At 38.2% G+C, this 24,391-nt stretch overlaps 1 protein-coding gene and 1 long non-coding RNA gene across 4 annotated transcripts in view; one reads left to right on the top strand and one right to left on the bottom strand.

The window, feature by feature from the left end:
- The window catches only part of RANBP3L (RAN binding protein 3 like), a 67,812-nt gene extending 56,847 nt beyond the window's left edge, over positions 1-10,965 (bottom strand). Inside the window, exon 1 of one of the 2 annotated variants that reach the window (XM_031444036.2) lies at positions 10,266-10,965. In XM_031444036.2, coding sequence (XP_031299896.1) covers positions 10,266-10,356 — 91 coding nt within the window. In that variant the 5' untranslated portion in view covers positions 10,357-10,965. The remainder of the gene's footprint in view (positions 1-10,265) is intronic. The other variant, XM_010977589.3, reaches the window with a different exon arrangement.
- The window catches only part of LOC135319480 (uncharacterized), a 155,033-nt gene that overhangs the window by 43,624 nt on the left and 87,018 nt on the right, over positions 1-24,391 (top strand). The window lies entirely within an intron of this gene.

Below are 24,391 nucleotides of genomic sequence, written 5' to 3' on the forward strand. Positions count from 1 at the left end.
TCTCCTCAGTTCCAGTTTAACCCCTGCCTGCCTTCTGGCTCAACTCACGGATGTGTTGTGTGCTCTTTTGATATTAGTTTAGTTTGTATCAAGATATCTTCAGCCCATCATCCCTTGCTAGAAGTCTAGATCTTATTCCTATGACTTCTGTCTTGCTTGTTTATTGCCACTACAGGCGGTGAGTTATCTGACCATTGGGTAGAAGGAATGCAGCTTCCTAATGAATATGGGTATTTATTGCATTTTGAATCCTGACTTTTGCTATTATGCTAGATTTGCCAACAGATTTCATTAAAAAGCAACTCAGGTGTGAAACTTACCTTGCCTAAATGTTGATTAAGATTTCAGGTCAGGTTAATGATTTAATGTAATGGTTGAGCCAGCACTTTTTCAATAGAGTCCTGAGTTTAAATTAAAAAGGAAATTACAACAATGACTATTATTTAGCTCCTTTTTAATTTGGAGTTTTAGATACCAGTTGTTTATTTTGTCAAAAGCACAAACTATTTCTCCAAGATCATATCAGTCCAGTTCTAAAAACAGTACATTGCTATCTTTCACACTTCATGCAGTGTGAGAGATAAGGTCTGTGCTGTTGTATAAATTTGAATGAAAACTGCTAGGCCAGCAAGCGGGCCACTTGCTCTGGGCTGATATGTTTGCATTGATACAGATGCATTTTCTTACCTGTTTGTCTTAGAGTCAGATAGCCCCTTTTGGGAGACAGTTGGATGTGATTAGTAGTTTGTGTAGAAATTAGCTGGTGACTTCAAAAACAACACATTTTAAACAACTGAACTACATATTGAGTTCAAGGACCAGCCATCACTCAGGCCCTTCACACGTGCTTAGCTGAGCATCTATTTTGTGCCAGATAAGAGGCAATGAGCATGAGTTAAAGCACAGGCTCTGAGTCAAGGTTCTTGGGTTAGGGTCTTACCTCTAGACCCCTGCTGTGAGCTCTTGGTCAATACCAGCCTCATGAGGCTTTCATAAAGAAACAAATCAATGCACAAAAAGTGTTTAAAACAGTGTCTGGCATATGACAAACACTCCATAAATGTAATTTGTTTATAAGTGACACACTAGCACTGTGGTGTAGTCTAGAGTATAAACCCAGTTAACTGCTCTCAAAGGACTTGTACAACACAGTTAAAGTGACAGCATCAACATGAACGAAATAATTATGGGCAAATCATAGAATCTTAGTTTTGAAAGGGATCTTCCCCTAGTGGAACTTACCATCTAAGATGTCTAGAGCATCCTCAGTAGATGGCCTCCCATAACACAGCGTATCAATAGGGGTTAAAATGTATGCTACTGCCATAGCTCTCCAGCCCATGTGTGGAAGCATGCTGGTTATGTGTTACATGTGTGCTAATAACTTGGTCCTTCATCCCACAGGGTCTGCCTCTTATCTTTATCTCTAAGGTGTTGTACACATTTGAGATTCATCTACGTGGTTGCAGGTATCAGTAATTTATTTCTTGTTACTACTGAGTAGTATTCTAGTGTATGAATACACCACAATTTGCTTCTCCATTTACCTGCTTGTATCAGGTTATTCACATGTCAGTGCTGGTAGGAATAAAATCCGCTATGAACATTCTTGTGCAAGCTTTGTGTGGACACATCATTTTCATTTCTTTTGGGAAAATACCTAAGAATATAATTGCTAGATCATACGTTTAGACTTAACTATATAAGAAACTGCAAACTATTTTCCAAAGTGGTACACCACTTCACGGCAATGAATGGGAGTTCTGGTTTCTCCACACTCTCCCCAACACATAATATCATCAGTGTTTTTAATTTTAGCCATTCCAGTGAATGTGAAATGGTATCTCACAGTGATTTTAATTTGCATTTCCGTAATGATGAATTATGTTGAACATCTTTTGATGTGCCTACTGGCCATTTGTAAATCCTCTTTTGATGTGCCTGCCAGATCATTTGCCCATTTTCTAATCAAACTGTTTACATTGGGTTCTTTACATATTCTGATTACAAGCCTTTTTTCAGATTTATTTTTCACAAATATTTTCTCCCAGTCTTGTCTATTCTCAATGTTATCCTTTAAAGAACAGATACTTTTAATGTTGACAGTCTGATTTATCTATTTTTTATGGTTAGCACTTTTTGTGTCTGTCTAAAACCTGCTGATTCTAATTTTGTGAAGGTATTTTCTTGTTTTCTTCTAGAAGCTTTGTAGATTTGCTTTTGCATTTTAGTATATTTCATCTCAAATTTTTATATGAGGTAGGTATTGAGGCTCATTTTTAGTAATATGTTTATCTGTTTGTTCCAGGGTTACTACAGAAAAGACTGTCTTCTCCTCTTTTGAATTATCTTGGTATCTTTGTCAAAAATCAATTGACCACACATGAATAGGTCAATTGCTGGGCTCTCTCTTCTGTTTCAATGATCAATTTTCTATCTTTATACCATTTTTATACCACCTTGATTATTATAGCTTAAAATCCATAAGTGTAAGCTGTCAACTTTGTTCTTCTTTTTCAAGATTAATTAGCTATTCTAGGTCCTTTGTATTTCTTTATAAATTTTAAATCAATTTGTCAAAAAAAAAAAAGGCTGCTGGCATTTTGATTGAGATGGCCTCGACTCCCTAGATCACCTGGGAAGGACTGACATCTTAATAATGTTTAGCCTTCCCATTTATGTATTTAATTCAATCTTCTTTAGTTTCTCTCTGCAAGGTCTGTTTTAAGTGTATAGGCCTTACACAAATTTTGTTAAATTAATCTATAAATATTTTCTTTTTTTTTCTTTTGAAAGAATACTTAAAAAATTTCAATTTCCAATGATTCTTGGCTAATATATAGAAATACTGATTTCATATCCTGTCACCCTGCGACCTTGGTGAACTCATTTATTAGTTCTAGTATTTTTGTGGTCGGGGGCAGGTAGATTCCTAAGGATTTTTCTACGTAGACTAGTACTTCTCTCTCAGTGAAAACAGATTTATCTCTTCGTTTTCAATATGTAAGCCTTTTATTTGCTTTTTCTTACCTCAGTACACTAGGACCTCCAGTACGATGCTGAATAGAAGGGGTTACAGCTGACATCTTTGTTTTCTTCCTGTTCTTAGAAAAGTGTTCAGCCTTTCACTTGATAGTAAAACTACGGTGTTAGCTGTTGCTTTTTTGTGAAGTTCTTTATCAGGTTGAAGAAGTACCTTTCCCTTCCAAATCCTTTTAAAATTACATTATAGGATGTTGTATTTTGTTCATTTTTTTCCTGCATCTTTCAGGCACTGTGTTGTTTATAATATTTCCTTATTATCTTTCCAATATCTGTGGGTTCTATAATGACACTGTCTTTCCTGATACTGATAATATGTTTTGTCTCTTTTTATTGATAAATCTAATTAGGCTCTTATTAATTTTATTAATGTTTTTAAAGAGATAACTCTTAGAAGTCAGGGATGAGCAGAATCTTCCCTCCTAGCTTTAGTTTTGGAAACAGGAAAATGAAAGAGGCGGTTTGGTTTGTTTATTTTTACTTTCGTTTTTGTTTTTTAAAGTCTAACTTCAGAAATGTAATTAGGGATGGCTTTGGGCAGCCATAGCTTTTAAAAATTGTGATAAAATACACGTACCATAAAATGCACCATCTTAACCGTTTTTTAGTGTACAGCATGGTAGTTTTAACTGTATTCACACTGTATAATCAATTTTCAGAACTCTTTCACCTTGCAAAACTAGAACCATTAAACAGTGACTCCCCACTCACCCTTCCTCCTACCCCTGCCCAGGCCCCTGACAACCCCCCTTCTACTTTCTGTCTCTATGAATTTGACAACTCTAGATATTTCACATTAGTGGAATCATACAGTACTTGTCTTTTTGCCTGGCTTTTTTCACTTAGCATAATATTCTTAAGGATCATCCATATTGTAGCACATGTCAGAATTTCCTTCCTTTTTAAGGCTGAATAAAAATCTCTTGTATGTATTTTGTTTATCCATTTATTTGTCAGTGAATACATACTTGCCTCCACCTTTTGGCTATTGTGTATGCAAGTATCTGTTTGAGTCCTTGCTTTCACTTCTTTCGGGTATATACCCAGAAGTAGAATTGCTAGATCACAGGATGATCCTTTTTAAATTTTGAGAAACTGCCATACTACTTTCCACAGCAGATGCATGATTTTACATTCCTACCAACAGAGGACAGGGGTTCTAATTTCTCCACCCTCTTTCCAATACTTATTTTTTCTTTTTTTGGTAGTAGCCATCCAAATGAGTGGAAGGTAGGAAATTGAAGTTTAAGTCACTACATTTATTTTCCCAATCCTCACATAAGCCAACTATTAGAGAGGCTTATTATGGAAAGGATTCCAGTCGTAGGTGGAAGCCTGAACATTGATAAAGTCTAATAATAGAATATGAGTTCTCCCCTTCCTAATAATTTGAAAATGATCTATATTTGTTTCTATCAATCTGTGGCTTTAAACGCTTTGCAGAAAGAATGCAACTACCTCTTTGAGGCTTCCTTTTGGAGGAAGAAAAGCAGAGATACGTGTAGTTTTCTTCCTTTAATTCCAGTCCATTTTAACCATATATCACCCAAGAGATGTCATGTTGTACACAAACTGTCACTACTTAGAATCACATAAAAAGGAAAGCCAATACAAATCTGTTTTGAGAAACGTAACATGTATTTTTATATTACGTTTTCATATAAAAGGCAATTTTCATTGTGTGATACTACTGGGTTCCCTTCCTCACGGCTGTATCTTCACTCCCCAGCACTTAAATTCTATAGGTGTTCTAAACTAAGTACACTCTTGAATGTTCACAGAATATATTTAAGGGAAATAGTGCATTTGCAGCAAACTAAATGTAATTTGTGTTTTATGGTTTAGATTCAGAGTAAATTTGATGACAGGGTAAACAGGCAAGGCTTAGCTTTTATACTTATATTTACTAAGATCTAAGTGAGACAGTGCCTTTTGAAACCCTCAAGAGAAGTGCAGCTAAAATACAAAGAATGATGATGAATGCAGCAAAATCAGAACACTATGGAACTAAATCACTTTTTCTTTAATTCAAAAAGTTGGAAAAATATCATTAGCTTGGTTTTTCTTACTGAATTCCTCAGAAAGCACATGATAGAAAGCAACGTTGGGGAAAATCATCTTTTAGGTATTCAATAAGAAAGCATTAGACAAATAAATAAGGGCATTAATCTGTGTTCCTTTACTTGCAAGTTTTTGACTTATAGGAAACTGTCTTGACATTAACAGAACACATGCAGAAAATTGTGGCCAGAGTATTAAATGTAAAGAATATAAAGCTGACCCTCTGTATCTGAGGGTTCCCTATCACCAGAAGCAACCAACCACAAAGTTCCAAAAAGCAAAGCTATTTACATAGCATTTACATTGTATTTATAACTATTTACACAACATCTACATTGGATTAGGTATTATAAGTCATCTAGAGATGACAAAGTGTACAGGAGGTTGTGCATAGGTCATATGCAAATACTGTGTCATTTTGTGTAAGCGACTTGAGCATCCAGTCCTAAAACCAATCTCCCACAAATACCAAGGGATGACTATACCTGATCTTTGTCCCCCATTGCTTGCACAGAGCTTCAAAAACCCTTTGAATTTCCTGACTGATATTTGAGTGTCTTTTTTTATGCTAATGAGGTGACTCTTGGTGGGCCCTTTGATACTTTCAAGGGAGGGGCTGGTCACATCAGAAAGACCAAGTACCTGTTTAGAGTGTTGGAACTTCCAGCCCTCTCCCCATTCCCAACCTCCAGGGGAGAGGGAATGGAGATAGAGCTTAATAATGGCCAATAATTTAGTCAATCATGCCTGCATAATGAGATTCCATATAAAACTCTGGACACCAAGCTCAGTGGAGCTTTTTGGTTGGTGAACTTAATGATGTTCTGGGAGAGTGGTGTGCCCAGACTCCATGGGGACAGAAGCGCCTGTACTCAGGATTTTCCTAGACCTTACCCTATGTATCTCTTCATCTGGCTGTTCATTTGTATCCTTTATAATTAAATGGTAACTGTGAATATAGTTTTCTTGAGTTCTGTGAGTTGTTCTAGCAAATTATCAAACCTGAGGGGGCTGTGAGAAGTCTCGACTTTGTAGTTGTTCAAGCAGAAACATAGGTGGCTTGGAAACACTTGAAATTTGTAGCTGGCATTTGAAGTGGGGCAGTCTTGTGAGACTGGGCCCTTAACTTATAAGTCTTTGCTAACTCTCGGTAGTGTTAGAATTAAATTGAATTGTAGGACACCCAGTTGCTGTCAGAAAGTTAGTGTCAGAACATACAAAGAAAATCAGGAGAAATCCAATGCCTCTTGGGTCTGCAGAGAAGGTTTTCTGATATGGACCAATGAAAAATGTTTGAACGTAACACTAGGAATCACGGATTTTATGAGACAGCTATATATAGCAGAAAGTGCACTAAATGTAGCTTTTAATAACTGTGTAACCTTGGAAAAAATCACTTGACCTTGAAGATTCTCAGTTTCCATATCTTTTAAAATGAGGATACTGATACTTACCTTTAAAAGTTAGTTTTATGTGTCAACTTGGCTGCACCATGGTGCCAGATATTTGGTCAAACATTCTGGATGTTTCTATGAGGCTGTTTTGAATGAGATTTACATTTAAATTGGTGGACCCTGAGTGAAGCAGACTGCCCTCCATAACATGGGTGAGCCTCATCCAATCAGTTAAAGGCCTGGCTAGAACAAAAGGAAGAGGAAATTCTGCCAGCAGACTTTTTTGGACTTCAACTGCAACATCTGTTGGATCTTCACATGGGGCTCCTAACTGCTGGCCCATGTAGCAGACTTTAGACTTGCCAGCCTCTGTAATTGTGTGGGCCAATCCCTTAAAATAATCTCTATCTATCCATATCTATGTCTATCTATCTACACACACACGTACATATAGAGTGTGTATATATATATATATGTACATGCTTTGAGGTTAACAAAGTAGTTTCACAGACATTATCTTATTTAATTTTCATAACCACCAGGTGAGGCAGTGTATTTAGTCAAGGTTCTCCAGAGAAACAGAACCAATAGGATGTCTACATATGTGACTGTGTACATATACATATGTATATATACACATGTGTGCATATGTACATATGTAGGTATGTATGTGTGCACACTCACATGTGTATACATCCTGTTCATTCAGTTTCTTGAAGGAGCCTTGAGACCACCACCTCACTTGGTTGTTATGAGGATTAGATAAGGTAGTAGATGTGAAACTACTTTGTGAACTTCAAAGTATTATAAAACATAAGGATGGTTAAGTCTGCCTAATACACGTGATGTGTACTGACCTTTGTGTTAAGGCTTTTAGAGACATATAAATTAATGTCTAAAAATGTGATCTCAGATCAATGTTATAGATAAATGGATTTGAAATATCACAGAAGAAGCAACAAATAGGAAGACAGCTTTCTGGACTTCTGTTCTGGGCTGGTATAGCATCTGTGGCCATAGAGTAGAAAGTCTGTGCAGACAGGAAGCCACACAGCTTGGCTGGCTTAGTTCAATGTACATACCCAGCATCTGGCCCAGTGTTTTGCATAGTCATTGTCCAGATAATTTCTGAAGAATAAGTGACTTTTATCTATGTGGTCACCCAAAAAGTACATTTTGTGAGTGACTCAGTGGAAAGAGTTAAATACCTCTGAGTTAACATTAAGCACCTTAGCTCTAGCATGGAGGGCTGGAAAGTACGTATGTGTTGAATCTGGTCATGGCTCAGAAGAGTTACGTGTCAATTAATCATGGTCTCTATGCTGGAGTCATAGTCTGGCTGGAGGTAGGCCAAAGCCACGAGCTCAGGGTACCTCAGTGAATAAATCCACAACCAGACCTCACTCTCTGAAACTAGTGCCTTTGCTTCCTTGGACCTCTGCTGATTGTCACATAATAGCAAGATGCAAATATAGCTCGGAGGAATAAATACTTTTAAACTCCAGAACAGTAACTGGAATACAAACACTACCCAGTGTCACCTGTCAATTCAGATCTCTAGATGGCATTTCTTGTAGCAGTCAATGACCAGTCTGGATTGCACTAGCATGCTTCCCAGCTTTATGGATTGTGGTTTATGTGGGCAGATATTTTGAGACTCGGCTGTGGAAGAGTATGGTTGCTTTCAAAACATTCTAGGCAAAAGCCTCGGTCTGTGAAAGGAGACCAGACTTCTAGTCTTGTTGATATTTTGGGAAGTATGTCATCATAATGATATTTCCAGGCTGCTCTGGATATGGCCAGTAAGGGAGAGGCCATCAAGACAGCCTGCCTTAAATTAAAACAACAGTGGGACACTATTTTCCACTTATAAAATTGGGGGAAATTTTTTAAATAATACCCAGTATTACAGAGAATATATCCCTATTTGCCCCCTCCCAAAATCCTAAAAACATGCATATCCTTTGATCCTCCCAAAATCCTAAAAACATGCATATCCTTGGATCCTACAGATCCAACTCTAAGGATGTATTCAAAGAAGATAATCTTATCTCTGCAATGATTGATTCATTAGTGTATGTTAAACACAGTGTTGTTTATAATAGTGACAAATTAGAAATCAATGTAATGTCTGGCAGTAGTGAATTGCCTAAAGGAATTTTGCTACAACCATATGAAGGAATAGTATACAACCGTTAAAAATAAGGCTGTAGAAGAATATATAATGACATGAGAATTTGTTCATAATCTATTGTTGAGTTAGAAAACAGTTTGCAAACTCTATGTATAAAATAAGTCTGTTTTTATTTAAAAATCAAGCAAAAGAATAATCTGTATATGTGCATAGAAAAGAAGGCTAGAAGACTACACATCACATTATTAATAACAATTATCTTTGGGTGGTGATTTTTATAGGTGATTTCTACCATCTTTATGCTCCCCCTAGCAAATTTTCTATAATAAATATTACAACAACAATTGTCGGGGCAGGAAGGTAGCTTTAAACATTTCAAACAAAATAAGCAGCAAATAAAAACCCTATGATGAATTAGGATTGACTATTAATAGAGAAGCAAGTACATTTTCTAGAGCTATGTTTAAACCCTGGCACATTCTAGGGCTCTGCATTCTAAAGCAGTTAGTTCAAAATAATTTATATGAGGCCTGATGGCACAGAAGGGTTTTAAAATTTTTTGCTGTTTTCATTTAATATGAAGTATTTTCTACCCACACTATACTAAGCCTTCTACAGCATTAAGTCCAGGAACTGAAGCAAGGAGGCGGCCTGACACATTCATACAAAGGTTAGCACACAGATGCCACCTTGGAAAGGGGAGGCTCCCAGCCCTTCAGCCAGCACTCCATGGCCACTGAAGTCTAAAACTGTGTCTATGGAAAAACAAACAAAGAGCTCATGGCCTAGATCCACAATAGGCAGGGGCATCACAGGGCACTGAGGGGAAGTTAGAGATGTCTGAGGTAAATCCTTAACTCGGGGGGTGATGTCACCCATGACGGCAACCAGCCTTGGCTATAAGTGTCCTTTAGTGTCCCTGACAGACTGGATTGGAGGGACCATCTTGTCTATTCGTGTAAACCATCTTCCCCTAATTGATGCAGCTGGCTGAGTAGTGGATTTGAAATTTTTAAAAGACTGATGGTGAAAGTGGCTGCATGGTAGAGAGTTTATTCTGAATGAGTGCCCATCATGTGAAATGTGACACTTTTCCCTGTCTGTCTCTAGCTGTTCCAGAACCATAAAAGATAAAGAGCCAAGAATATATTTATTTTGCCCACAAATGAATAAGCCAAAGGTCCAGACAAAATTAGGCTTAAACTTTAAATCCAAAAGGGTACCATTAGTGGTAGGACAAGGGAGAAAGTTCCAGACTAACTTAAAGCCACTCTCAGCAAATTCCCCCTGTAGCTGATTCAGCCTTGCCCAGATGGGTGTTTTGAATTACACAAAATCCAGAATACTCTAGAAAAGCACCAGTGGCTAGCAGTGTAAGCATATAAATTTCAGGGCGACAACTCCAAGGAATATGTATTCTTGATAGTCTTCCATAGTCCTTTAAAAATCAATAGTGAATCCAAGTTAACTCACCCTTACGAATCACTATTATGTCTATTCTCAGAATTTAAAAATGGAAGATTGCAAAGCATTTCACAACAGAGATTCTCCAGGTACTCCCCAGCCCACCTTCCTTCCAGGAATGCAAATGGACAGGTCACAGAACACACAAGCCATTAGCCTGACTGACTCACCTTGATGTTGCTGATCCTCCGGAAGCTTCAGTCTACAGGTGTGCAAACTGTTGACCAGGTGGCTGCTGCCTTTTCTTTGTATAGCAGACATGGTACTGGCAGTACAACTGTGGCTTCAGTATCACTAGAGTATTTCCTTCCCTCGGCCAATCACCTAAAATGGTCTTCATACGACACCCAGAAGCATCTAGGTACAAGCAGATCTCGTCCTTGCATGTAAAAACATTCACTTCTCTAATAAACTTCCAAGTGTTTACTAGTCATGACTCTTGAAATTCAAGTTATTTACCAACTTGTAACTTCTCCTACATATGAAGATGACAATTCATTTGGAGAAAAACACAACTTAATTCTTCTTTCATTTCAAAACACATTGAAACTGTCCCCACTTATAATAGTAGAAAATCCTGCAAAATAACTATGTCTAACAGATGACAGTTTTGCAGTTGTTGACTCCTTCTGCTGGCATGAAATCTCATGCCCTGAGTATTTATAGAGATGATTGCTAGAGTAACACATACACAAAGGAAGAAAGTGCTCCTGAGTTAAATCAAGTGATTTCTAAGCCTGGTCTGAGTTACCCTCTGTGACAGCTGAAAGTGAACAGTTCTTAAGGGAGGCTGGAAGGGGGAGGAGCCGAGTGGGCTAGGCTGATTAGCATAAAGAAGCAGGCAAGAAATGACATTGGAGTTGCTTTGAATAATAGTGACCAAAGCAGAGATTCTAAAAAGATACCCTGACGTTACAGTAATCACATATCTGACTTCTGCTGCTTTGTTTATAATTAAAACAAAAGCTCGAAGCAGGAGTTTATTTTACATGGATATTCACTTGTACGTGCAAAATCTAAAGGAACTGGTAATGAGCTCATGGAAATGTACTGCTGGAACTTTCAATTTCTGTAAACACCTCTGAGTCTTCAGAAGGGGGCAGTTTTAGAGCAGCCTGCCTGCCAAGGCAACTATTTGGAGTTCTGAAAGAAAAATAAACACACAAAACATTATCTTTCCAGAGATCTATCTCTGTTTCCCCTTAGATTCTTTATTGCTACTTCTAAGTCATAAGACAAAGCTATTTCCAGTGTTTTCTTGTGCAGAAATAGCATATTTCACTGAAATATTGAAAATAATTTATATTTCATTGAAACAATAGCATATTTCATTAATGTTTAAAAACAAACCCCAAAGACCTTTCATTGCACTGGGAAGCCTGCTACCTCTGACGTTGTAATGAATGCTGGATGCTGGTGGATCCTGTCCTTCACAATCCACAGCTCTTTATAGACTCAGAAGTGAGGTGGTGGGCAAGGACAAAGGAGAAAGGCAGAGCTGTTTAGCCTCAAAGTCTGGATCCTGCAGCTTCCTGTGCACATTTGGAAATCGGTGCTTAAACTTGACACCCTAACTGGACGGTTACCACCTAGCCAGATCCGGATAGGCGTCTTCTACTCTGAGGCAGCGAACAGTTCCTAAAGCCTACTCTGAGCTGTGAAAACTCTTACAAAGTGTATGACTGCTCTTTCATCATTCTTACGACTTTTACTAAAGTGCTCTTACCATAATCCATTGCAGTCTTAGGTCCCTCAGAATTTAACAGGTCACAGAAGTGTTTAGCTGCTTTGAAAGAGATTCCTGTTACAGAGAACCGTGGTTTCTGCTCTAGGTGGCTGGTATTTATCTCCTGCTTCACAATGGTCGTGGTAGGAGGCTGAGGTATTTTATTCCTGGATGACATAAAGCTGCCAATATTCTATCAAGTTGTGGTCCTCACTAAGCCTATTGTTACATAGATCAGTCACATACCCCAGAAAACTATAAGCCAGCCCTTGAGAGAAAATAGATTTTTTTAATGTTTTATAATGAGAAATTTATATTTTATGATTAGAAAACTCTGAATTCTAATCATAAAATATTGATTTTATCATCTAAATGCCCTAAGTTTATAGGAGGATTTTCTTTTTTCAAAAGAACCGTGTTTAAAAAGCATCCTACATTACATATGCATCGTACATTAGCTCACACGTGAGTTACCTGCCTTGTTTCAAAAGTATGTATGATATCTGGTCAACAAGTGTCTGTACTCTTGGAAGGTCCTTAGACTGTTGAATGACAAGTATTATATAAATACAAAGCGGTAGTATTGCATGTGTCACCCTCATTCCCAGAGCCTAAGATAAAAGACCCTTAACAGAATGCAAACACGAGGCCCTGGGCTGAGCCCAAAGCACTGCAGGAATTAAGTGGTCTTTGCAATTCAAGGCTGGTGAGGTAGTGTTAAGACTTTAGATTTTCTATTGATTTTAAATAACAGATCCCTTGCTCCTTTACTTCAGCCAACAGTAGATTTTTTTTTTTTTTTCCAAATCACTCTTCCTTCCACCAAAGACCCTGTAGGTGAGAATGCTGAGTTTCAGGATTTCACAGTGGCTTATGCAACACATATATCATAAAGCACCATCAAGGCAGGATTTTGAAGCTGTTCAGAGTTGTGTTACTCTAAGTTGCTGTATGTTTCTAGTTCAAAGAGTTTCCCATGGGGGCTGGACTCTAATGATTGCTATTTGTAGAAACATAAGAGATGCAAATGGTTGTATCAGAGATGTTTTACTTGGGTACTTGCTCCTGTCCTTAGATTCAGGAGGCTACACTGGCACAGCACCTTATCAGAGATGCTCACTATACTGAAATTGCTACCATTCAATGCCATCACTTGAGTCTTGGTTATCGGAAGTGTGGCCACATTCCATAAACAATTGCCTTGGCAGTTCAACCGAATTTTGGCCCTTTCACGGGTGAGCCTCAGATTTGGCTGCCATAGGGCTCCCTCTGGAGGTCAGCAGAGTCCAAGATCAGTTAGTAAAACAGTCTTGGCCTCAGAATAAACCCACGTCTTTTCATCCAGCACCCACAAAAGTGAGGTCTTGTATTTATGAGCTTAGAAAATGATTATCTGTATCTGAGATGGTAGAAAAATTACGTGATTGTAAGTGAAATTTGATCATTGCTGTGTGCTGATATTTAATCTCTGTAGCTTTACATTTTTCTGTCTTTATTGAAGCTTTTAGCCAAAGTGAAAACACAATAAAATAAAACTAGAGGTCAGAAAAATACGGAGTTTTATTTTGTTTGTTTTAAACCCAGACTACAGTGGTTCTGGTTCCATAATGTCCACCATCTGGGTAAGATCAAATGCTCCTACAGAGTCTGAATTCCATCTAAAAGTATTTGAAGTACAGAGACATCAGGGTCAATGGATTTGCAGCAGAACTGAACTCTTTGAAGGTAAATACTCAGTAACTGGGATCATTTCCAAAATAAAGCAGATTAGCTTGCACCAGATCAAACGTTTGTTACTTCATTTGAATTTACATTTACAGGAATAAAATAATAACCAAACTAGATTCCCTGTCTCTTTCTTCCATCCTTCTTTCCTTCCTTCCTTCATTCCTATTCTCTCTTTTTTTCTCTATTTCTTTTTTCATTTATTTATTTTATGTTAGGTGAAGTATAATATAATTTAATTAATTAATTTATTTATTCTGTATCTGGAATTTGCTTTAAAATAATTTAAGTGAGAAAGATATGGGGTTATAGGAGAAATAAGATTGGCCATAAATTGATAATTATTAAAACTGAGTGATGGGTACATGGAATTTATTATACTTTCATTTCTACTTTTTTTTTTTTTACATTTCCACTATAAAAATTTTTTGAATATAATTACTCATGAATCTCATTGAAAGGGTACAAGAAATAGGCAATGAAAAAAAGAATAAAATAGGCAACGTGCTAAATTTATTAAAATATGGAGAGAAACTTCACATTTCTTTACCCATTTAATTTTTTACTCCATATAAAATACATACAAAAATAAGAAATGTTAACATTCATAATATATTCATGTGGCAGCACAGAAATACAATTTATAAACAAACAAACAAAAGCACACTGGGGCACATTCTCAAATATCTGCTGTTGGCAGAGGGCCATGATCATCAGGTTCGGAGACTTCTGTGGCAGAGGAAGAAGGCTGGACCTTGTGTGAAGATGGCACACTCATGTAAAGAGAACCAAACAGTCATTTTATTCATTACTTCTCAGCTATTCAGAAGTTCCTTTCTATACCATTTTTCTTATATTCTCACTTCTATTTCTAAAAATACAGTTAGGTGGTGTCTTAGTTTGGGCTGCTATAACCAAGGACCATAGATTGGTGGCTTATACACAACAGAAATCTATTTCTCACAGTTCTGAAGGCTAGACATCCAAGATCAGAGTGACAGCATGGTTGGGTTCTGGTGAGGGTCCCTTCTGGGTTGCAGACTGATGATTTCTCACTGTGTGCTCACATGACACGAAGAGGATGAGAGGTCTCTCTGGGGCCTCTTTTATAAGGGCACTAATCCCATTCATGAGGGCCCCCTCCTCTTGATCTAATTGCCTCCCCCAGGCCCTTCCTCCTATTACCATCACATTGGGGGGATTATGACATAATAAATTTGAGAGGAACACGAATATTCAGTCCATAACAGGTTGAATTTTCAAAGATGGAGGAGAGTTTTCATCCAAATTCAGCTCCTCAGTGAGGCATTGAGGAAGAAATATCCATGAGCTCTTTGTATTCCCACATACATGACTTCAGAGGTCTGCCCACAATATTCAGTAAATATCCTAAATAGAAACTTTAAGAAGACAATAGAGAACAGATGTTTTTAAATTACTTATAGAAATGATTAATCAAAATGCAGGGTGAGCACACACTTCCAAATCTATTCAAATGATTGAAAAGGTATACAAAGAGATAAAAAAGATGATGTACATTACAAAGTTATCTTTATGTATCTACCATCAGTGGACAAGAAATTATGAGGACTTACAAGAAGATTAAAAAGAGATGGAATCTTAACAGTAAAAGTGAAATAAACCATGGTAAGAGAAGCAGCTTGGGTCAATAAATATGGGTACCATGAGCAGTCATCACATACTAATGAAAAAACTGCACATGGAACAGTAGCATTTAACCACAGTATAGATGCTGACAGTTGTCCTTTAAGAATGTGAGTTATCTGCTTGGAAACAGCTTTTAAACACGGACCAGAAAGACAAGCAGATCCAGAAGTGTCTTAGGACCACCCCCCTCACCTCCTGGATGGGAAGAGACATGGAGAAGAGACTAGAGAGGAAAGTAGATCTGCTCAGGAAAGAAATACACTAAAGGATTCCACAGCTAAAGTCAGCTCCGCCTTTGCAATAATTGGAGGATGTCTTCAGACTGCATGTCTGCTCTATATCCATGAACCCAGAAGTGATTCTGTCAACACAACCAGCATACTGACACAAAGTATGTAGTCAATCTTCAGGAGAAGCCTGCTAGGGAAAAAGACCCACACCTCTGCAGAAGAAAGTCATGCTAACTCCCCAAACAAATGACCTAAATTTTTGCTCATAAATATGAATGGCCAATGCAACATCATCAGATATTTGAGAATAGAAGAAAGAAAAAGGACCAGGATTAAGCAATCAGAACAGATAACTCTAGGAAAAAAAAAATAGAAATAATGCAGAAAACCAAAGAGAACTTAAAAAAAATTAGTAATTTTAATGTTCTCAGAGAGAGAAAGGATATAATCTATAATATAAGAACAGGTTGCCATGAAAAAGATGAGCCATTATGTCAGTAGAAATATTCCTGGAAATTAAAAATATTATTGACAAAATTTTTTTAAATTACTAAAAAACTTACCTGAGTAATAAACATGATTAAAGACAGAATTAGTCATATAGAAGGTAAAAATCAAGGAAATCTCAAAGATGCAGAGCAGAAAGACAGACAGAAATGTGTGAACCAGCTGAAACATGAAGTTAGTGTAGGAATTCCACCTATTCCTCCACTTACTAGCTGTGGCCGCAGGCAAGCTGCATAACTAGTAACCAGCCTTGAGTGTGGTTTGCTGTTTGCCAGTACTGTTCTAAGTCCTTACACATGATAACTCATCTAAACCACTCAGCAGTCCTCTATCTGTAGGATGTCTCTCTGTCTGGCATGATCTACGACATCCTTAATTTGAGGAGCAGGATGCTCTGTAGTACTTTCACCTGATAAATTAGTCTCTAAAAAATACCAGTTGAGTGACAGAGTCCACAACCCACCTTTCACCCCTCCTTCTAAATGCTGGCCAGAGATTCTCTCTCTGCAAATATTGCTATGCCTATGGTGAGGAAAAACATAAGGCACAAACATAGAAGCACTTAATCATGCAACCAAGAAATCTCAAAGACAAGATCCAACGCCAAAATGGTAGTGGAAATCCACTGATGTGTGGTTTTGGCTTGAACAGAATTTCAAATAATATTAAATTAACAATCAACCTTTCTTTTAAAAGACCTGTAGATTTTATATAAAATTCTAAATTATAGTTTCTTGTGACAAAATTGGAAGATGTGGCCCCCGCTTCCAGAAAAGCAACAAGTCCGCTAGTTAGGACAGGCTGTTGTAATAGATAGACTCTAAAATACAGTCTCTTAAAAAAGATGGAAATTTCTTTCTTTCTCACAGAAGGGTCCAGAGATGAGCAGGTAATCTAGATTGGGTAGGTGGCTCTATCTGAGGTCCTCCAGGAACCCTGGTGGCTTCTATTTTTTTGTTCCAAAAAGAGCATTTTTATTTATGATTTTACACAGTGAGTACCTTCACCAGAAAACAAATTCTTTGCCTCCTGCAAGTATTCAGATATTGAATGAATTAAAGCAAATTTAAATCTCCTACATCACAGATAATGAATAGAAATTTAAAAGCACTAGTATTTATAAAGCCCTGTTTTAAAGATTTTAGATAAAGATACGGTAAAAGAAAACAAAAACCAATTTTAAAAGTTCTCTGCAAAGCATATGTGACCTGTGATGACCTGCATGGTGCTAAAGAAATGGGAAAATATGCAATGCTCCATGTTCGTTAGAGCCCAGATGCCTCTTATGTACTAACTGCAAATGCTAATCTGATAGTCCCTTTGTATTCTTATTCACTCTAAAGTGGACATTGTTGAGTGCCTGCCCAACAGTCATTCCCTCCTTCCTCTTTGCTGGCAGCACTCTGATCTTGTGCAGCCATGTGCTTCAGGGGAGGTGGGCCTCATCTTCCTCATCAGGGATTGGTCTAACTCATTGTGAAGATCCCATTCTCCTTGCACTAAATATTTAAGGGAAAATAAGTGCTCTCAACACAGCCTTGCTCTAATTTGTACCATGTCTTTATAATGAGCAGAAATGATACTGATAAAAATTAAGCATTTAGTATCATAATTTCCAGGAGAGAGAAGTCATTCCATCAGCATGGACTGGCTTGATGCCATCCCTGCAGCTGCCTCACCTTTCACTATAACAACGCAAAGAGCAGCAGGACACTTGACTTTGGAAACAGCACACACATTGCCAATATCAATACAATACTTGTTCGGCTCTGACCTTTCCACATCTCCATTCCTCGTATTAATATTTCATATAGTAGTCACTGGTATAGGAATCTGCGGCCAGCAAAGTTGCTCCTGGGCTTCCCTCAACCGCCCTTTCTCTTGCCTATTCATTCCTCAAACTTAGCTCAAGCATCTGCATGAAAGATTCCCTGGTCCCACCTGCTTTGGGATAGAATTAATCACACCCTCTTCTGGGCTGGAGCTATATTTTGAATATATTTCTATTATTGTACATATCATATTTCCTGAAAATTACCTGTACATATATGTTTCTTCTCACTAAGATATGAGTGCATCAGGCTTAATATATGATGCTTTTAAATTAGGAATAAATGGAAGAAAGGAAAGGAGACCATAAGAAGGAAAAGAAGGGAGGGAAGGAAGAGGGAAAGAAAGAAAAATATGATGGTTTCTTTCTTTTTTCTCAGTGGGACCATGATGAAATAATTAACTTATGATGTATTTAGATACTAACAGATTATTCCCCAAATTGGGATAATTTCTCCTCCCTCCATGGTTAAGAAACCAAATGGAAAAAATTGCGTCCAAATTTCCTGGAAAAATTGTTTGGGAAAGGTAGATTAGATGACAGGAAAGAAGTGATTGAAATCCGGAATAAATAGAAAGAATAAAGTGCTACAGACCTAAGGAGCGAAGATAGACTTTAATATCGTTTAAATGAGATCATGATTATTGAGTTGGAAGGGCTCTGAAATCAGTCAGGCCTGTTGGAATCTGAGCTTCACCGCTTGCTAGCTGTGTGACCTTAAGCAACTTGCCATCTGCCAGCTTCTGCTTCTGCATCACACAAAATAAGTACAATAATACCTATCTCATAAGATCAATATGTAGTCTATGTTGGATGAGATAACTATACCTGCCTCAGTGTTAGCACAAGCCATTTAGATGTTTAGATGTTAGTGTCCTCCATGCATAGCAAGTACTTAGAATATATATATGCACATGTATGCATATATATATACACACCACACATATTTTTTCCCATTAATATATATGTACTCATACTTAACATATGTGTATATATATATACTTGGTGCATATTATATATACATATATGTATATATAGTTGACCCTTGAACAATGTGGTTAGGGGTGACAAAACCCTCTGTGGAGTGGAAAATTCTTGTATAATTTTTAGTTGTAGCCACAGTTCCCAGTATCCACATCCAAGGACTCAACCAACTGTGGATCATATAGTACCATAGTATCTACTGGAAAAAAGTTACATGTAAGTGAACCTGTACAGTTCAAACCCATGTTGTTCAAGAGTTAACTGTATACTTAGATATATAAGTACATATGTATATACTTAGAACAAACGTGTACACATACATGCACACGTTTGTCATGAGTTGGGGAGGACTCATGGTGGAAGTCAGGGTACTAGACCAGGATGAGGAGAATTGCTCTGGCTGGTGAGCAGGGAAGGAGTTGTTAGGGTGTTGGACCAGCTCAGACATATTCTGATTTATACTCTGTTGTGATTTATCTAGGATGAGTCACTTCTCCACAGAATGAATATTCCTGGACAAGTTGGTAAAATCGAGGTTCTGATCCATCTAATTTGAGGCCTGTGGATTGCATGGGCCTCAGCAAGGGGACATGAAGACTCTCTGAGGACAGGGACCATGTCTAATTCAACTTAGGGTCCCAAGTGTGGAGCACAGAGAACAGCACTCTAGAGGTGGCAATGAATTTCAGTGGAAGAATGAATTCATGAAATCACACTAAAGTCCAGCCTGAGCCTAACTGCTGAAATTTATGTCAACAGCAGAGCCCAGAAGTCCTTGCATATTTTTTCTTTGATGGCATCTTTTTAAAACCTGTATAACATCAAGCAAGATAGAGGTGGAGCTTCCTTCTTCCTTGACTTTCCTCACATTCCCATTTTCAGTGTCATGAAACCTTTGTCAGCTCTGTGGCTGAAAGACAGCCAGCCTTTCAGCTGTGGGGATTTTCCAGTTGCATGAGAGAGCTTCATTAGAAACCATCTCCACTCTCACCCTCCAAAGTTAAAAAAAAGAAGAAAAGAAATGATGATGATTCCAAAAAACAGATATTTTTGCTTTCTTTTTTCCTATTTTTAAGGGTTATTCACCATATGCTTAAAATTATGTCATTTTTATGATTTGTTAAGTTCTAAATAAAATACTATTTATAGTTACACAAAACAAAAAAGATGTTAACTAAACACAATGTAAAGATGGAGATAGCAGCCCAGTCTGAACTCAAGAGGAGAGCCCCTTTGGGAGCTGACTAACGTGATTTGCTTGGTCAGCACTTGGCAGCCCCAGTGAAGGACAAACACAGCAGATACCAAGTGGAAAGATCTACGATACATGTTAGAGAGTCAGGCGGGCTTGGTATAAGAAATAACATTATTTGAGGGAATTAGAACTATGAAATACAGTTAAGTATTATGTAAGTGGGAACTGTCTAAGAATTATTAAGTAAGATTTATAGTTTCCTCTTTCAAAGCTCTGTTGAAACAAACTTTATAAACATTTTGAATTGAGAAGTAGGCAAGCATTTAGTAGTTTAAAGAGGCTTATTCACTTAAATTCCAAAAGGCTGATAGATAATTAAGAGACCTGAATTGTCTACCAGAACATGTCAGGGATTTGGTTTGATAATTTTTTCAGTGAGGTATTGCATGCCAAAAAAGTCTCTTTGTGGTTTGAGAAGCTGATTCTTGGGCTTTGGAGTCCACCTGGTATTATGTTCTAGACCAAAAAATCTCATGGAAGTCATGAGAGAAGTGGTATCCTCCACCCCCCAACATGATGTAAAGCCTGGCTCACCACAGGCAGATGGTGAACAGTCCTTGGATGGACCCATAACAGCATAGGAGGGCCCTTATACACCTCCACTGGCAGAAGGAACTCACCAAGCAATTGGCCCTGTACCTGAGCCCATCCAAATTCTTCAGGGTGTTCAGGATCTGCTGAACAGGCCATGGAGAACAGAAGCAGGAGACATTCATTCCTTCAATGAGTAGTTCTCAACCCTGGTTGCACATCAGAATCCCCGGGGGAATTTGAAAGCATTCTGATTCTTGGGCCCCAACCCTCAGAAAATTTGAATATATTGGTTTGGGGTGGAGCTTAGAAGCAAATATTTTTATTGTTTATTATTTTTTTTTGGAAGGGGAGGTAATTAGGTTTATTCATTTATTCATTTATTTTTAATGGAGGTACTGGGGATTGAACCTGGGACCTTGTGCATGCCAAGCACACACTCTACCACTGAGCTATACCCTCCCCCTGCAAATATTTTTAAAGAGCTCCCCCAAATGATTCTAATTAATAGCTAGGATTGAAGAACACAGCTCCAGATTTGTAAGCTCCTTGAGGGCGTGCTTACTATCACTGCTCATCTTAGCATCCACTGTGACGCCTGGTCCATGGCCCATGATAAATATTGTTGGGGTGAGTGAAAGAGAATAAAAACAAAGGCTTATCTTCGAAACTAAGATCAGCAGTGGTGCTGCCAGTTCTCCTTTATGTTTATCTATGCACCTTGATGCACACCAGTGGGGCCCACAGCAGCTGTTAGCACAGTACCTCACTTAGACCTGGTGAAGTGGGGCCCACACTTTGGAGGGCCTTCCTGAAAATTTTCTAAGTCTCTTGCAATGCCCATGACTGGCCGCGAATGGCAGTGCCCTCTTGGTGTGGTGCCCTGTGCCCAGAGCAGAATCTTTGTTTCTACACTATTTTGCCTGTGTGCCCAGTCAGGAGCTTCTAGTCTCAGGAGAGAGGGATTTGACAGACAGCAATTCCTACGATTCTGATGGCCCCACAGATATCGAAGCAGATGTGGAGTCTGAAAAGTACAATTTCCCAACCTTGTGTTTTAAAAGCAGACATTAAACTTAATGTTACAGGGATAAAATTATATTCAGTTATTTTTATCTTCAATCCTGCCAAATAGATGCTTGGGAAAGGCAAAGATTCTTTACTTCTGGCTTTCCTGAATAGAATTTGTATTTAAATGACAAACACTTTAATATTAGGGTTTCTCTTCCAATCCTTTTAGTTTCTGAATGTCTTCATTCGTGGTAAGTGCAGGGAAGAGTCCTGTTATTGGCAAGATGGCAAAATACAGAACAGATTTTTCCCAGGGTGTTTTAAGAGACCCTTTCACCTAAACAAATAGTAGTGTAGAAGAGTCATGTTTAAAATCATCCTTCCTGGGGTTTTATTTGATAATATCGGAGGTCATGACTGATTCAGACCCATCATCCAGCCAGTTGTAGTGGCTTCCCAAAGCTGTTTTCCCAAAACTATCCATTTTCACTTCCCCTCCTCTTCCCTCCAAAGAGGGGTACTGGAGAAGTTGATAAGCTATTAATTGTGACAATAACTTGAGACATCAATCCACTGGTCTTACTTTCTTCCCTTTGCTACAAACCTCTTCCTGAGTCAGAGAACAGACGTAAATAGAGACGTGTAGTTTCAATGAGGACCAGCCAGGTGTGAGACAGAAACACTGGGGAGAATCAGAAGTCAATAAGATGCCCTACTCCATCTGCTGGAGGATGGTCTGTAGAGCTCTCTGAGAGAAAGACTAGGGTGGCTTCTTGAAGAGATCTTGGAGTGTTAGAGTTGGAACTCTTATTCTTTTCACACCCTCGCTTTCTTGAGAAAGGAGAGTACTTGCCATATATCCCTACAAAGAGATTCCCCAGAGAAGGTCCTGCGAAGCTCAGGGGAACACCTGAACACAGGGACTGGCTGAATGGCAGAACCCATCAGCACATTGGGGGCTGCCAGGCACAGGCGGAAGACATCAGAGAGCTCTGGATACAGGCAGAGGGCATCAGAAAGGGACAGAACAAGTCGGGAGAGGCCACAAATCACCTCCCAGTTTTCCACAGAGCCACGATGGTTGTAAGGGGGAGTCTAAGCTTCCCAGGGCCTCAGAGGTCCCATAAGATGGTTGGAAGCACAGGTCAGCTTGCTAAGCAAACCCCGATACCCTGATACACAGGCAGCAAAGGAACCAATACCAGCCTTTATCCCAGACAGAGGGGCTTCTGTCCTGGACCCCATGCTTCCACAGCCTCCAGGGATCTGAGATCAGAGCTGGCACAGGCTGACCTACAACCCTAAACATTTGCTCTCTGACTGACACTTTTCAGGCTCCAGGGAAAGCTTCTCCACTCCCTTAGATCCTCTCAACAGAAGGCAGCTGTGTCCAAAGCCCTGAAGGTTTGTGGGCTGTGCTTCTGCAGAGGCTGTCCGGGGGTGTGGGAAGAATTTTAGCAGTGCATTCGGTGGAAATACTTTGGGGGGAAAAAAAAGACAAATTAATTTATAAACTCTCTCTTAAATTAATGTTAATGCAGAGGATTCCTTTATAGTGAAATATTAGTTCCCTCATAGTGCCAGCTGTCCATTTTCTTCTTCCTCTTCATGTTTTAATTTGTACTTTCAGAGGTGCTCATGAATTTGCCCGCAGTTTTTCAATAGTTAACCTGATAGCTGAGAAATAACTGCAGTATTGTTCATATTACCCGTGAATGTGTGTATATATGTAGGTCTAGTTGTAACATGCATGAAGCATGATTCCTTTCCTTTATACTGGCAATTTCATGGGCATTAAATTCTAGAATTTACAAATAGTTTTATAACACTACTTAATAAGATTTAATTTAAATGTTTAAAAAATTTTAATTTTTAGCTTTAATGAAGTCATTTTGACTTAAAATTTGGTTAAAACAATGAATTGATATTCATTACAACATGTAGTTTGCCTTTTAATTTTAATAAATAATTTTAAATATTTTAAAAGAAGTCTCACTTTTGTTAAAATTAGGAAAAATAGTTTTATTTCTTTAGATCTATTTTAAATTTTCTTTAAAGTTCACTCAATTTTATACAATTTAAATATAATTGAATTTTATGTTTTAATTTATTTCATTACTACCAACACAAGAATACAAGTTATGTGTGAAAAATTTGATTATATCAACATAATTAGTAACTTTATTTAAAATGAGGGACAAAAAATTTAGATTCCAGGAAACAAATATATATTAATTTCTGAATTATTGCTCATCCAAACACTGCCAGCCTACCAGGAGAATGCCCAGGCACATGCAATATAAGTTAAATTTAATTGCATTCATTTGATAATTTGCTAACTCTCAGTTTTATATAAATTTTTTTCTGATTTGGTCTTACAAAGTATATTTTCAAGTTAGGACAATAGGACACATTTCGTTTAGCAATTTGTTAACTTGATTTATAATTCTTAAATATGTAGACTTATGGTATGTGGGCCTTCATTTGCCTCAGGCCTTGAAAAGCTTGGGAGGATGTGAAGGAACCCTGCCAGCTGAGGCTCATGGAAGACCACCACTCTGGAGTTAAAGCAGAAGTGAATCTCAGGATGCCAGGAGCATACAAGGACTCCTGAGCCAGCGGGGACACACCTACAGCCAGACTGGGGATGACACTGGCAGCTAGAATCTGCAGAGAAGTGACTATAACCAGCTATTCAGTTCCCTGCCCACTGAGCTGTACCAGTTAGCTCACTCTTCCTGACCGTCCCATCTGCCTGATGCCTTCACAAGTCAAGCATGACAGTCCTTCTCTGGAATTTCAGTAAAAGTTGGGAGTGAAGGCAGTTT

Source organism: Camelus dromedarius, chromosome 3, assembly GCF_036321535.1.
Source record: "Camelus dromedarius isolate mCamDro1 chromosome 3, mCamDro1.pat, whole genome shotgun sequence".
Taxonomy (NCBI): Eukaryota; Metazoa; Chordata; class Mammalia; order Artiodactyla; family Camelidae; genus Camelus; species Camelus dromedarius.